Consider the following 15,557-nt stretch of genomic DNA (forward strand, 5'->3'; position numbering starts at 1 on the left):
TAGAACAAACTAAACATGACCAGCCCCAAACCTGACAAATACGATCTCAACTGTTGGTGACTGCAGTACCTTGAGTTCCTGGAGCTGAAAGATATTTCAGAACTGTTTTTATTTGAGCACTTGGCAGCATCTTTGGACATCAAGGAGTAACCATTTCTCCAAGGAAAATGTGGTTCTGGAAACCACTAACATTTGGTAAAGGGACGCAAGGCCACGTGTAATAACTGGATTTGTTTTCTGAGATGAGAACCCAGCTGACACTGCTCCTTTCAGCAAAGATGGTGTGCCAACAGAAAAACGCAAAAGTTCCAGCTGCTGGAGTGGGCATATTTATTTTCCCTTCACTTCCCCTTCCCCAGCCGCAACCTAATAATGGGTGCATGTTCTGCACAGTCATATTTTAAAGAACAAGCAAGAACTGTAGTAGTAGCTTAACTCTCTTTGGACCTAAAGTTTTGTTCTATGTAGAACTCTAAAGGGAAGTAGGTAACACTTCTAAACTTCTTAGGTTAGCTTTTTTTCCTCATGTGCACTATGAGAATATATATTTTTTTCTTTTTAAAGCTTAATTTAAAATAGCACAAGTAGAAAGCAACTTTACATAGCTAGAGCCACAATTTTGTATGAAATAATCTGTAAGGGAACGTATTTACAGTAAAAATTAGGCTTCTACAGAACCAGGAGAGCACATAGAGTTCATTTTTTTTCTGCCTTTTTTTTTTTTTTTTTTTTTTGCGTGATCATTTTCACTTATGACTCAGCAAACCTGCCCGCATTAGCTGTTATCTGTAGGGCACGTAGCAGGAATGCAGAAACACGTCGGGAACAGCGGAGCGAGCCAGGGCGAAGCAACAGCGAGCAGCTGGGTCCCCCTAGTGCTGCCACCGGCAAGAGGGGGCCCGCGCTGCTTTAGCTTGCAGCAGCCACAGGGGGGGCATTTGGGCTGGGAGGCTTTTGTCGATGCAAACTCTTCTTTAGGTCCTTGTGAGGCTGCTTCACCTTGATGTCACCTGCAACCTTACATCCACTGGGGCTGGGAATGAAGGAGCTGGGAGCAGAGGAGGCACCTCCAGTGCTAATAGGAAGCTTGAAAGTTTGTTCCAGCATCCTTGGGCAAGAGTGTATGGAGAACAGCAGCTCTGCCCAGCGTGCCCCGTGCCATTCCTGCCAATGCACCTGCCTGGGGGGCCCTGCACGCTTTTGCATCCTCGCCTTTGTCCAACGAGAGCCCTGGTTTCCAGGCGGCGCTGAGTCCTGAAGCATTGTCCCAAGCACTTTCAGCTGATCTCCAGGAGTTTCTACTCTACTTTCATGTGGGCAGTGGATTAAATCATAAAATACTTGGCTGAGGGAAATATTTGGGGTTGCTGGGCGATTCCAGGAGGTCAAGTGGTAGCTAAGCCCTTGAACGAGGAGAGAAAAAAAAAATGCCTACAGAAGAGCCTGTGCCAAGTCCCAGCCAGGAGTGTTGCCCCCGGCTGCTGCTGCGAGCCCCACGTCCCTGCTGTTGGACACCCAGGAGCCATTTCACATGAAGTTTGGGTAGGGACCGACTCCAGGAGACTGGAAACTGGTGCAGGATCCACAAACAGAGCATCTAGCTGTAAATCTCCTGAAAATGACAACACTTCAACACAAAAATAAGTGCCTGTGCGCACATGTCCCAGCATGGGCTGGGATCAACAAATCATACAACCCAGTGCTGGGGATGCTTGCTCAACAGCAGAGATTTCTGCTGCCCCTGCCCTTTCTGAAGAAGTTAAGGCCCATTTCTCTAGGTATCTGCTCCAGGGTGGGCACAGACTGCCCACAACCCTACAAGTGGTTCAGCACATGCACTGCTAGCGGTACAAAGCCTTACATTTAGTCTGGGAGAGCTCAGCTACAGGAGAGTCCTGAGGGAATTCAACATTTCTAGAGCATGTAAAGGAATTGGGAGGAAGCCTGGATTAAGGCAATTTTATGCATCCTGCTCCAACCTCAGGTGTCCTCGTTTTTTCTGGAGAATGCTGGCATCCAAAATGCCTTGCAAAAAGCTCCAAAGCCATTACTTACCACTAAGGACATGTGTCTGCTTTGACAAAACTGCATTTCAAGAAGCAAGTGCCTGCACAAATGTTAGCAGTAAAACCTCTTGGGTGGTGTCCCCTTAACTCTGTGAAATTGCCAGGGAAATGTTGCCAGATAGCTTGAATAGTCTTTTGGGGTTTTGCAGTGCCTGAAATCCCTCCCACTTCCTGCCATCAGATGCTTTTCCTGCCTCCTAAGTCTCTTACAGGTACATTCCAAGTTGGTTACATCTAAGCTTTAATTCGCATCATCTGAAGCACTGATAATCCTGGCTCCCCCTTCACGGCTTATTGAAGAAGCAACAATTAAAAAATCGCCTTTCCAGCCAGGCAGTGAGGAGTGGTGACACAGCTGCCCACTCCTCTGCCAGGCTTGGCAGGGCAGAGCTTCCTTTCACCTTTTTTTCCTGCCTCTCATGCCACGTGCCCGGCTCCGCCTGGCGTCTCTGATGCTCGGGCTGGGGCTTTGTCCCTCCTGGTTGTGGCCTGGGTGGGGGCAGTGAGGAGAGCTGCCTGTGCTCAACCTTGCAGGGAGAGAACAAAACAAAAAGCAGCAAAACAAAAGCAGCAGCTGGAAACAGACCGATGGCTGGAGATGGTGTGCGCACTGCTAGGCTATTCCACTGCGAGGGCAAGATGGATCTTAACTGCCTTCAGCTGTAATTTCGGTCCATCCTGAAGTGCTTGTGGGGTAGTAAGGCAGAATTTCAGGGCTGTGGAGGTAGGAAGTGGCTCCTGGAGAAGGTCTGGTGCAGGTCCCTACCCTTGAGCAGTCACCCTGACCCAGCTGCTCAGTCAGGGTTTGAATAGAGGGAGACTCCAACACCTCTCTGGGCAAAATCACAATCAGAATCATTAAGGTTGGAAAAGCCCTCCAAAATCACCTGGCCCAACCACCTACCTACCACCAATATCACCCACTAAATCACGTCCCTAAGCACCAGGTCCAACCTTTCCTTAAAAACCCCCACAGGGACGGTGACGCCACCACCTCCCTAGGCAACCCGTTCCAATGCCTGACTGCTCTTTCTGAGAAGAAATGTCTCCTCATTTCCAGCCTGAACCTCCCCTGGCGCAACTTGAGGCCATTCCCTCTAGTCCTATCACTAGTTATCTGTGAGAAGAGGCCGACCCCCAGCTCCCCAAACCTTCCTTTCAGGTAGTCGTAGAGAGCAATAAGGTCTCCCCTGAGCCTCCTCTTCTCCAGACCAAACAACCCCAGTTCCCTCAGCCGCTCCTCACAGGACTTGTGTCCCAGGCCCTTCACCAGCTTCTTAGCCATTCTCTGGACACGCTCCAGGGCCTCCATGTCCTTCTTGTAGTGAGGGGCCCACAGCTGAACACAGCACTCGAGGTGTGGCCTCACCACAGATGAATACAAGGAACAACCACCTCCCTGGTCCTGCTGGCTACGCTATTCCTGATACAAGCCAGGCACGCCGGTGGTCTTTCTGGCCACCTAGGCACACTGCCAGCTCACATTCAGGTGAGCATCGACCCCCCCGATCCTTTTCCTCTGCACAGCTTTCGAGTCGCTCTGTCCCAAGCCTGTAGCGCTGCATGGGGTTGTTGTGGCCAAAGCGCAGGACCCGGCCCTTGGCCATGTTGAACCTCATCCCCTTGGCCTCTGCCATTGATCCAAACTTTGCAGGTCCCTATGCAGAGCCTTCAAATGCAAAGTGTTGTGAAGTAGGAGCGGAGTTAGTCTGGAATTAGTCCCCCAGGCACATGACTCACAGGGTCCTGGGCACTCACCAGCCACTGCCACCTCCCAGGGCCATGGGCACCCCCAAGGAAACCTCAGTGGGACACGGGCACCCTGCCAGGATGTGGTCTCTCCTCCTGGGGCATAGGCGCCTGGGCGGCACCTCACAGCTCTCCTCTCCCAGCCCAGCTCCCTCATTCCTCTGCAGGTGTGTTCTCTAAAACCCACACGCAGCAGCCCTCACCTGCCCCACTGCCTCCCGTGTGGCTGCTGCCCCAAGCCCCTTGGTACCAAAAGGACACAAGTTCCTGTACGGATGATCTTTATTCAGCTGGGAGATGTGGTCTGCTACCAACAGAAATGTTCAGGAGTCCCCCAGCCAGCTCTGCTGCACACGCATGCTCCTGCTGTCCTCTGTGGAGCAACAAAGCAGAGCCATGTCCTTTGGGATGCCAGCAGTCCCAGCGGTGCCTCTGGGAGGATGGAAAAGGGAACTTCTCCTCGGAGGTCCTCATGAGATGAATGCCGAGTCCCCGCTGGCTGTTGTGCTGGCAGAGCACGGGCAGCCCACCAGGGGACAGCTGGCATTGTCGGTGGTGCCCGTGCAGGGAGGCGGTGTTCAGGGCGATGTTGGCATCCGGTTGTCAGGGGAGGTGCCTTCACCGCAGGAGCCTTTGGAGGGCTGAGGTGTGTCCTGCCTCACTGGCTCGCTGTCAATCTGAAGAGAATTGACTGTCAGATGGGTGAAAAATGCTGTGCCAGAATTATTAGCCAGGCACTTCCTTCCACCTGCCCCTTTTCCTGGTGCGATGCCTACCCTCCCACGGGCCTTGGAGGCCCTAAGTCCAAGGGCTAACCCAACAGGTCATGGGCATTCCCTGGCCACTGCCACCTCCCAGGGACATGGGCCCCTTCTCCTGGGTCATGGGCTCCTGCGGCGCAACCCGCAGCCGTGGGTTCCTAGCTCCTCTCCCCCCTTCTCCTGGAGCATCAGCCTCCCCAAACCCATGGACAGCAGCACTCACTCGCCGCACTGCCTTTCCTGTCACCGATACACGGCATGCACGCTCTAGATGAATTTGCGGAGGGTATGCAAGAGGACTGTTCTTTTCTTGTGCTTGTTTTGTGCCTTCTTCCTGGGCAGTGGGAGCCCAAGCTCTTGCAGGCGGAGCTGGTAGAGGCGCTTCAGGCACCTCACCACGACAGCAGCATTGGCCTCCATCCGGCAGAGCGAGGCACAATCACCCAGAGCGTCCTTTCCCCGGTGGTCTGTCCCCACGGAAGCTGAGGCCCACCGGACCGTTCCCTGGAAGCAAAAAGAGAAGCAGCACAGTGAAGGGCATGGCTGAGGGCTCGCGGGGTGGAGAATCGTCCTGCTGGGCTCGGCTTCCTCTGGAGCGTCCAGCCTCATAGCACTGCTCCGGGCAGTCACGGGGCCTCACAACAGCACCGGCAGGCCCTGGCCCATGCTTGGGGCTCCCAGCGGCTGTCAGCCGTGCGGCTGGGGAAGAGGCAGAGGGCCTCTCGGGGCCTGCTAAGGCTTCTTTATGCCTGCTGGGTTTTGTTCTTTCCTGGGAAGCCTTGTGGCCAAGGTCCTTGTGGTCCGCTCGCCACAGGTTGGCCCTTTCCTGCACACTGCGTCTCCACCACTCACCTGTCTGCTGTATCTCTTCGCACTTCTCCAGAGGCTGAGGGCAAGCAGCCCCACGCCGAGGAGGCAGATGGCGTCCCGGTTATTGCACAGCAGCCAGACGCTCCTGCCCTGGGCAAGGTATTCCCAGTAGTGGCCCAGGGGGTAGGGCAGCTCGGAGGGCTGGCGCTCGGTGCCGACGGGACGTTGCTGTGGGCCCTCTGAAGGGACCATGGTGTTCAGCCTGAGCCGGATCCGGCTGGGGCAGCTGGAAAGGCCGAGGCTGCAGGGCCAGTTGGAGACCTGGTGCTTGATGCCAAGGCTCCTGCTGACCCTGACCCTTTCCCAGCGGCGGTGGCCGCAGAGGCCAAGGCCACAGGCGCGGAACACAGCCACGGCCAGAGCCATGGCCAGGAGGAGAGCCAGGTCGAACTTCATCCTGCTCTCTCCTGATGAACACAAAAGAACACTGGAGATGGCTGTCACGCTGAGCAGAGCTCCGGCAGTGACCACCAGCACTAGCAGCAGTGACCAACAGCTCTCGCAGCAGTGACCACCAGCACTAGCAGCGGTGCCCAGCCGCAGCCTGCTCTTATGCCCGGCCCTGTGTGAGCTCACAGGGCCTGTCGCCGGGAGACCGGCAGGCGACAAAGGCTGCGGCGAGGCTGGGGAGGACGCGGGCAGGCGGTCTTCGAAGCCTGCTGCTGCCGCTGCAGTCCACACGGGGAGAATGCCTGACCAGCAGGGCGGTGGGCCTGAGCCCCCCATGTTTGTTTGGGACTGTGCCCTGGATTTCTCAGTGAGAAGGAGCCGTGGCCAGAGCCACATCCAAGCTAGGCAGCCGTGGCACGGTTCTCCTCAAAACCCCTCTTGGGGGCAAAGTGGAAGCCCCCATCAAGAGGAAAGCCCCAAAATGGCTGTTGGTTGGATAAAATCATGGAATCATTAAGGTTGGAGAACACCTCCAAGATGATCTGCTCCAACCACCCCCACATGACCAATATCACCCACTAAATCACGTCCCTAAGCACCATGTCCAGCCTTTCCTTAAAAGCCCCCAGAGGGACGGTGACGCCACCACCTCCCTAGGCAACCCGTCCCAATGCCTGACTGCGCTTTCTGAGAAGAAATGTCTCCTCATTTCCAACCTGAACCTCCCCTGGCGCAACTTGAGGCCATTCCCTCTAGTCCTATGCACTAGTTATCTGTGAGAAGAGGCCAACCCCCAGCTCCCCAAACCTTCCTTTCTGATGAACAGCCCCAGATCTTTTTTCTCTTCGCAGCTATTCTGCACAAACACTCGTTGCCTCACAGTTTATGAAATGACAGGTCTAAGGCGAAAAAGGATGTTGATGAAATGACGCCAATAGTAGGGGATGGCTGGGACAGACAAGGCGAGATAGTCAGGCCAAGCTGCTGCACCTTCTTAGATAGAAACTTAATCTAGTCTTAAATGGCCTGGCAGAAGCTAAAAGGGAAGTGAGGGATTAAGGACACTGCCTTCTTCCTTTTTTTTTTTTTTTTTTTTTTTTTTAAAGTTTTTACACACATACAGCACACTACCCTGTCACACCCCTTTGGCTCCCAAGCTTGGCCAAGGAGCAGGAGACAAGCTTTTTATTTTGTGACCCTCTCTGGCTCCTTAACAGCTCAGTCCCGCCTCTCTTGTAGAGCTGGATTGATGCCAAATTCTGACAAAAAAAAAATTCACAGCAAGAGGCATGGTATACATGCACCACAAAAGGATGCCCTTTGCATTATTTACTGAGTTCCTGAAAAGGAGCTCCTGTTTCATCTTCCCAGTCCCTCTCGTAGAGAAGTTAAACTCTCATAGAAAAGCCACTTAGCTGTACACTTTGCTTCTTAGCTCCCAGATGGCAGCAGACCTACCTTCCTTTCCTCACCCTGCCTTTCCTCCTCCTCTACCTCAGCTATGGTCCAGTCTGGGGCCCTGACCCATCTTCAGCCTGGAGTGCCGGTATAGGTGGAACAAGAAGGTGCTAATTCCACACTTCCTGCTCTCTCTCTGTAAAGGCTGGAAAGGAAAAAATAAGGATTCCTTAAGTGTAAGGAGTGCCATCTAGTGGCCCGCTGGAGAATCCCAAGGTGTCCCACACAGCCTGCCGTCTTGGTGTTTTTTAATATATAGGAGTACAGAACATACTGAAATGCAAGACACTTTCATGGCTGTCTACCTGTAATTTACATTTTAAGGGCAATTTAATGCAGAGTCTTCGAGTTCATATACAAATTGTTTAATCAATCTTCAGACTTCAGCAGTAATAAATCAGACGCAAGTCAGAACTTGAATATTTTAGAGCAAAAAATGAATGAGTGCTGGCTCGCATGTTCTGTGTGGATGGAAAAGCACAACAGAACCAAGGGGCTTCAGAAGAACACACAAGGAAGAAAATCCTTACAGTAAATTTACTCCACAGTACATCTTGCTGCTGCGAGAAGAGAAGCTTGAAGTTTGAAAAGCCACTTTACATTTCTGGGATTATTCACGAATTGCCCAGTTACAACTAAGCCCTCCCTACCCCTTGTATTTTATTTTTTTTTCTGGAACACATCATTACACAGTACAGCAGCAGGTGGCACATGATAGGATAAGCCCTGCTGAAGGCTGTTCTACATGAACATTGAGCTCTCTTGAAAGCATTCCTAGAAAGGAGGCTCCTAGAAAGGAGGCTCACGTACCTAATTCCTATGCAGGGCAAGCAACAGTACCTCCCCTGAGAATCATACTTCCACCTAGACATAAATAGCCTGCTCATCAGCTTACTCAGAGGAATTAGGGTTGAACTTGCTGTAAGATTATACTTCCTATAGCACCTAGATATCCCAAGTGAATACACAGTGGCTGTACTACGGGAGATAGTACAGAATGGCACATTATCACTTTTTAAACATGTTATAGAGCAGACTATTCCTATTACACATCTTCTGGCAAGATGCTCATTTATTAATCTGGAGAAAAATTCTGCTTTGGTGGAAACAGGAGCTCCAACTTCCTAGATAATGTTTCCATTAAAAGTAAAAAAAAAAAATACTTGAAAATATTTGACCTTCAGGATTTCTTGCTCAATAACCATTTTCAAGGCAACTTAAGAGCACAGTTTGTTCAATATTCATTACTCTACCAGCCTGTGTTGTTATAGGCAGTTTCCAAGCTCGCTCAGGACAAAGACAACTGACACAGAAAGCAAAATTTTTTCCCTTTGACCCAAATTTACTAGCAAATTCTAAAAAGCATGCATGGTGCTCATTATCATAATGCTGTAATGGAAACTATTCAAGAACTACATCTTACTGAAATAGCATTCACAGTAACATACCCAAAAATGAGGCCATGAACTGTTAAAAACAGCTGAAAAAGCTGGGTGGATATGAAGGATGTTTTCTGACTCAAAATTGATCTTTTTTTTTTTTTTAAAAAAAAAGATATTTTACTGCATCTTTAGGACATTTTATATTTGAAATGGGACTTTCCAATGTTAATAGTTAATACTATTTTTCCCCTTCATAGGCTATATTATTCACTGAATACTACAGATCAATTCCCACATTTGTTTTCTATTTGCTGTTCAAATAAACGTTGTTGATGTAAAAGACAACATTAAAAAAAATTCCATTCCAGTATGACAATACATTTGACAGTACCCATAATCTGCTCCTCTCCTTTACTCTCACCAGTTGCAGTTGGGAAGACAAACTATTGTTCTCATCAGTTTCCTGATAAGAGAAACATCTCTCAAAAAACAATTCATGTGAGAGACTTGTAGTCCTTGTCATAAAAAGAAAAGAACACCACCACCACCAAAAAAAAACCACACCTTGTCGTCCAAATACTTCCGAGTAATGCTGTCCTTGTAAATGTCACGTTTCACTGGAAATACTAATAGACACTGTGGCTTTAAGAACGATGTATGGAAAATGAACATGCCAAATTAAGTTTTAGAAGCAGTTTGTGTAAAAATCAGCGTTTTTCAATGAAATGCAACACAAGTTAAACTGGTCTATACATACAGCAGACATGGCAGAGGTCAATACAATTTAAAAATGGGTATTGGTGAATATAAAGGGAAATATAAAGAGGGAAAATGTTGATATAGAAAGGATCTATTAAACCAGACAGCTACTGGATAAGCAATTGAAAGCACTGATGAGTAATGTAAGATGGCCATGACTGTCATGTGAAAACCAGGATTAATGAAAATGTAAAATTAACAATTTATTCAGGAAATGCAAGAACAAACTGATTCATATTAAACATCTGTAGCGTCAAAACTTTAAAATACACCATTACAAAAGAGTAAAGATAACTTACCAAATTCTATTGCACATCAGTTTATTTGTCTCAAAAAAGAACTACAAGTATTGTATATAAAGATAAAATACGTGTATCTAAGGCTAATATAGCCATTTAAAGTTGTAGCATTGGTATTATATGAAACAGCATTTTTTTTTTCCCTTTTCTAACAAAAATAATCATAACCAGTTTTACAAGTAAGGGATCAAACTGTTAATCGTTTAACCAGTTAAGTACTTTCAGCAGCAAAAAGAACGGTAAACATTTCAGAAGGTTTATATTGAATACACATCTGCTCAGCAGCCACAATTTACAGCACAATGGCTTTAGTATTCAACTGCCTGGCCTGATGAATACTAAACACCAAACTGGCTGACTTACTGAAGTAGCAGAACAAAGACTGTCAGCTAAAGTCAATTCAATGCCATTTTGGTCTGTAAAGCACTGGAAGCTTAACTGAAAACTGAAAAACTGTGAAGCCTGTTATGACATGGCCAGAAACAGTCTTTACCAGTCTTGCTCCCAATATTCCTCACTTTCACTTACCAGAGCCAGCCCACGTGGGGCAGTTCATGTACATAATACCTGTATGCTGAGAAGTAGTAAGCTATCAATAAGTTTGCGCAAAACATCAGGAAAAAAAAGTGGATGGAGAACCTAGCTGGGATCCTCGACCAAAAGACGCACAGAAGACCGAAGTTTATTAGCTTGCATTTGACCACTGCAACTTTTAACAGAATAGCTAGCTTTCAAATCCTCTTGGAAACAAAGCCCCGTTATTTATTTATTTTTAATTGAGCCCTCATAGCCTAGAGCCTCCTCCTAATCTACCAAGTATTCTGTGTTTGATTTCTTAGCATCTTTATTGCCCCCCTGGATTTCCCGTGAGTTTCTCATTCACATCTATCTTCTCTAAAAGGTCAGAGGTTAGAAGGACCACTTGAGAGTGTAAGGGTGGCTTAAGCAAAATACTTGCTGTTCTAAAACTATCTGGTGTTTAACTACGTTACAGTAGACAATGTTTATCTATTACAAGTGGTTAACTTTAAGAACAGCCAAAAATATGTAAAAAATGGTCCTAGGAACAAAGATAAATTAGCAGGACTTAAAATGTCTTCATTTTTAAAACTGCCTTGAAAACTTGCAGTTCAGCAAGTATCCACCTTCTCTTGCAACACCCAGGCTGTGCAATAAGAACGTTAGCACAAGCATCCACCTACTAAAACATGAGCATTAGAGTTTTTGTAACACAACTAGCAGCTAGTTTTCCAGTCAGTGCTGATGTGTAGCTCCACAGAACTTACTCTTCAGCATGCTGACAGTAGTTTAAATTGCAGTTCCGGACAGGCACACAGAAACAACTACAGCTAAGCAAACCCTGAGCAAACTAGTTTTCAAGCAGTGTTTTCAGCCTTGGTTTATTTTTTTCAAGGCAGCCCTCCGAGAGGCTTTATACAAGACAAGAATCAAGGTGTTCATTTATTTTAGGCTCCGAAACCTCAGCCTGGCAAACAGGACAACTGACTTTTTTTTCCTTCCATTCAGTAGCACTGGAACTTGCAGAAGAGGACACTGTAGATTCAGCTTTGGTTTTCACGGGTGTATTTATACTTAAAGTAGTATCAGTATTCTCTTTTTTTATGAAATAGTTTTCAAAGGCAGTTTTGTCTTCCTTTTTTGGCCATTGCTGCACTCTACTTTCCAAACCTTTCTTCTCAGATGCTACCTGACCCGTTGTTGCCTGCTCAAAACAAGTTAGTTTTGGTGGCCTGTTATTATAGCATGGTAAAGCCCTCTTGCCTTTTGCAGAGCCTTGCTTTGATTGCTCTTCCGTGGCACGAGAAATTTTAACAGGTGATCCGCCAACATTCTTGTACGCTTTTGTATCAGCAACAGAGAGTTTAGGGAAATCACGCTTCGAAGCCAAGTTCACCTTCTTACTGGTATCATCAGTATAGAACGGAAAAGAGATACCATTACGGGGTGATTTTTCAAATTTTATCTCGTTTTTAGGGATTGGTATTGTGCTTCCTGCTGATCGATGCTGCCAATCAGATTTTTCACTGTTTTTAATGCTGCTGATGAAATTTATGTTTTTTTCTGAGAGTCCATCTCTTCCTCCAAGCCGATAGCCATTTCCACTAAAAGGAATCAGATCTTTCTTAGCACCCACGTGTTTCTTGTCTGCAAAAGACAAAAGCTAGTAACTTTTTCATACACAAACCACTGGCTTAGAATTTTATGCTTCACATGAAAAGTCTGCTGCTTGAAAACAGTGCAGCAAAATAAGTCTTCTGCAAACACTTGAGAAAGAGCCTAGAAATGCACTTATAAAATAGGCTCTGTTCTTTGCTACGTAATAGTAACATAAAGTTCACATAAGGGTGGACCTGTATGTGTTCAAGGAACTGTTAGGACAGAAACAGTTTGGAAAAGAAAAGAATATTTTAAATACCTTTGTTAGTTGACTTGGAATTTGGAAGTTCTGCTGGCTCGTTTTTTTCCTTGGATTTCTTAGAGAAGTTCTCTGGCTCCTTCACTTTTATGAATGTACCTCCACACTTCTCTTGATGATCAGCCCACCAGAAGTCTCGTGCAGAGGGTGCTCTATTCATCGAACGTTTCACATACCCAAAATAAGGTTTTCTATTTTGACAGGGGCCATTGCATCGCCACCAGTGCTGGCGGTACAAATCTACCTCATCGTGAAAATTGTGATAGATCTAGGTTTAAAAAACAAAAAGGAGCACCAGTCATACAAAAACTTCTAATTTTATTAGTCATTATCTCTACAAACTTCATATATACACACACACCATCACTCCATTCTTTCATAATACAGGTCAAAGACAAAGTACTTCTGCACATCAATAATGTGACCAGAAGCAAAAAGAGAGTTTATCTGCTAATGGAATAGACACAGTAGAAAGAAAGTCCTTCTCCAAGTGCCTTCTTCGCAAAATAAACATGATTTGTTCTCCTAGGGGACCTGAACACTGACAAGTGCTCTGTGATTTGAAAAGCCCTTGCATTGTTCCACTGAATTTTACTGTCCCGCTTTGAAAAAATTTTATTCTACCACTACTGTGAGAAACAACTTTTCCCTGTTCCCCACACCTTGGTTTTACATTTTAATCCCCAAGATATATTACTGCCACGATTTTCACATTACTGGTTAAAACAGCTGAACCTGGCTGGATCTTTAGATAATAAACAGAGTTTTAAAAATGAAAAGATATATAGCAATATGTCCTGGCTATCTTGCTTGAACTGCAATAAAACCACTTTAAAAGTATATCTATTATTACACCCTAAAAAATACATTGTTTAGAATGGATTGTACACAATACTAGTGTTGCATTCTCCCTCCAGCTATTATCTGAATTGATCTTACCAGGGACACGAATTTTAAGTATCATCCACTCATCAGCCTCTACTGATACAAATCTGAACTAAACCAGACTGCTCTTCCACAAATACTATTCTGTCTCTGAACTCGTAAGTTGTTTCGAGGTTAAAACAAACTTTACAGGAAAATTTGTACAGAGGGTATGTATGGTAATTATATGACTAAAAACTCACTACATCTTCCTCAACTTGTTCCCTCCATCACCCCCCAACAAAATAGCTATGTAATTGTCAGAATTAGATGCAAATTTATAATGGTGTCAACTGCGGAGGTACCAAGGAAAAGCAACTAGATTACTTATACCACATCCGGAATATCGAAAAACTTGTTACTAAATCAAGAAAAAAAAATATATTACATCAGGTGGGTTATGCTTACCGTGACATTGGCTCCAGTCAAGCGATTAATGCGACGCATGTGTTTGCAGAACTCTGGCCCATGAGATTCACGATCTCTGTCATTATTAGTGACAAAGAGCAGCGCATGAATCATTTCATGTAACAGTGTCTGAAACGACGAAAATTATTAGTTATTAACTGAAAAGCATTACATATAATTTCAGAATTAAGCTGGAAGTATTTTACTCCTTTACATTTATATTGGTACTGATCTAATTTTCATGCGCTCGCATGTTGAACCTGGGTCATAAAAACACAATATGACGGGTAGAATAACTCAATTTCCATAAAATACTTACAAAGAGACATTCCAAAAAGGAAAAAAATAATCCTCAAGCCCAGTCAGATCTTTAAAGGGGTCATCCCCTCCACAACGAAAGAAAGAGATACTTGTAAAAAGGTTGAGACTCTACTTCATTGAGCAAAACTGAATGTCGAGCCAACTCAAATGAGTAGTCTGACACATGCATAACAAGCAGGACAAAAATATATTTACAGTCATACCCTATATCCTTGTTTTCTGCTACTGGCCTAAAGATGAAGCTACAGCCATTTTCCCACTTGCACTTTCAGACTATTCTGTTTTCAATATTAAAGAATAATTTAGAAGCAAAGAAATGTGTTTTTTTGGCTTTCAAGTGAGTAAAAAAAGTGTCTTTAGACTCCTACTTGGAGCTGCTCCTTTAGGAGCATGCAACTAAAATGACACTGCCCACACAAGCAATACAAACACAGCAATAGTCACCACTGTTCTATGATCTCTAAGTCACCATACATAAAAATTGCGTTACGAAATGTAAAACATGGGGGGTGAGGTGCACTATGTTTTATGTGCAGGTTCATAAGCAATTTTCAAATACCTCAACAAGATCCTTCCTCGGTCTTAACTTAAGGAGCGGCTCACTTAAACGAATAGAACACATTCCACCTTTTCCTTCATATCTACACACTCCAGCACAGCTGAAAGAGACACAGAAACAAGATATTGAAAGCTATGTGTTTTTGCAATACACAAAGTAAATTGAGAACTGGGAGTTAAAATGCTGGCCCCTTCCAACACACACTAATTAGCTTTGAATATGAAACACGCTTTTGGTAGTTACTCCAAGAACTCGACATCACTAAGCAAGGAATAAAAGCTCCCAAGTTGTTCTTAATAAACAGTGATGGAACTACCAAAAGATAAAGTATAATTTATTAGAACTCTTATGAACGTTTTATTAATAGCTGGCAATCCTGAAAATAAAATAAAATACAAAGAATATTCCAAGCTAACGTGTCCATGAAGGAAAGCACTGCTTTCATTAAAACTCCAGATGGAGAGAAACATCTAAAGCAGGGGCTGTGGGTCCACACTGGGGGCTGCTGCAATTTCATCCTCCCTCTACTTCTTTTGACTCTCACTGAACCTTTACGCAGTGGGTTGACCTATCAGAAAGCATTTCAAATTTTGGTGTCGGTACCGAACTCTGCTTCTAGCAGCTCAATACCCCAGTCTAAGGAACAGAGGGGGTAAGACTCCAGCAGCCTGAGCTGCACACCTGCTGCCCGCACCCCGGAGCTCCCCAAACCCTGCGACAGACCGGCAAGACACGGGGCTGCCCGCGGCTCCCAGCCCGTCCCCGTCCCGGAGCCGTACAGCGTCATGCGGGGGCTCCACGCCACCTCCACGGCGGCCAGGCGCCCCCAGAAGAGCGCCTCGTTGAGCTGCACGAACAGGCCGCGCACGTCGGGGCTGGGGTCCAGCAGCTCCCACGCCTCGTCCACCACCGACAGCGGCCGGAGCGGCTCGGGGACGGCCGGGGGTTCGGCACGGGCCGCCGCCGCCTCCCCGTCCTCGGCTTCCCACAGCTCCTGCAGCTGCAGCGCCAGCGCCAGGTCGCCGTCCTCCCCCTCCGCCGCCCCCGCCGCCGCCATCTTGGGGGCCCCACGGCCTCCGCGCACGCGCACTGCGCCACAAACGGCGCAGCCTCGCAACTACGCATGCGCCCGCCTCGTCGCCCTCCCTCCGCCGTTCCCCCGGCGCCGTCGCCC

The 15,557-nt window shown here is 46.7% G+C and overlaps 2 protein-coding genes across 2 annotated transcripts; both read right to left on the reverse strand.

Annotated features, from left to right (window-relative positions):
* Nucleotides 1-4,079: 4,079 nt before the first annotated feature.
* Nucleotides 4,080-9,465, reverse strand: LOC136790407 (uncharacterized). Its single transcript, XM_066994052.1, has 3 exons — nt 5,429-9,465; nt 4,800-5,080; nt 4,080-4,492 (listed from the first exon to the last, which is right to left on the reverse strand). The coding sequence occupies exons 1-2, from the start codon at nt 6,230-6,232 to the stop codon at nt 4,844-4,846; spliced, it is 1,041 nt and encodes a 346-aa protein (XP_066850153.1). The 5' UTR covers nt 6,233-9,465; the 3' UTR covers nt 4,080-4,492; nt 4,800-4,843.
* A 273-nt stretch (nt 9,466-9,738) lies between these two features.
* On the reverse strand, nt 9,739-15,474 carry SPRTN (SprT-like N-terminal domain). The gene is made up of 5 exons (XM_013200412.3): nt 15,163-15,474; nt 14,384-14,483; nt 13,504-13,632; nt 12,172-12,439; nt 9,739-11,900 (listed from the first exon to the last, which is right to left on the reverse strand). The coding sequence occupies exons 1-5, from the start codon at nt 15,438-15,440 to the stop codon at nt 11,167-11,169; spliced, it is 1,509 nt and encodes a 502-aa protein (XP_013055866.2). The 5' UTR covers nt 15,441-15,474; the 3' UTR covers nt 9,739-11,166.
* Between the last annotated feature and the right edge of the window lie 83 nt (nt 15,475-15,557).

Source organism: Anser cygnoides, chromosome 3, assembly GCF_040182565.1.
Source record: "Anser cygnoides isolate HZ-2024a breed goose chromosome 3, Taihu_goose_T2T_genome, whole genome shotgun sequence".
Lineage (NCBI taxonomy): Eukaryota > Metazoa > Chordata > Aves > Anseriformes > Anatidae > Anser > Anser cygnoides.

Coding starts and splice junctions, on each gene's coding strand:
- LOC136790407 (XM_066994052.1), bottom strand. CDS start 6,232: ATGTGGCTCTGGCCACGGCTCCTTCTCACTGAGAAATCCAGGGCACAG. Junction 5,081..5,428: donor CGAAGAGATACAGCAGACAG/GTGAGTGGTGGA, acceptor TTTTGCTTCCAG/GGAACGGTCCGGTGGGCCTC.
- SPRTN (XM_013200412.3), bottom strand. CDS start 15,440: ATGGCGGCGGCGGGGGCGGCGGAGGGGGAGGACGGCGACCTGGCGCTG. Junction 14,484..15,162: donor TGGAGCCCCCGCATGACGCT/GTACGGCTCCGG, acceptor TGTCTCTTTCAG/CTGTGCTGGAGTGTGTAGAT. Junction 11,901..12,171: donor TTCCAAGTCAACTAACAAAG/GTATTTAAAATA, acceptor TGTCTTTTGCAG/ACAAGAAACACGTGGGTGCT.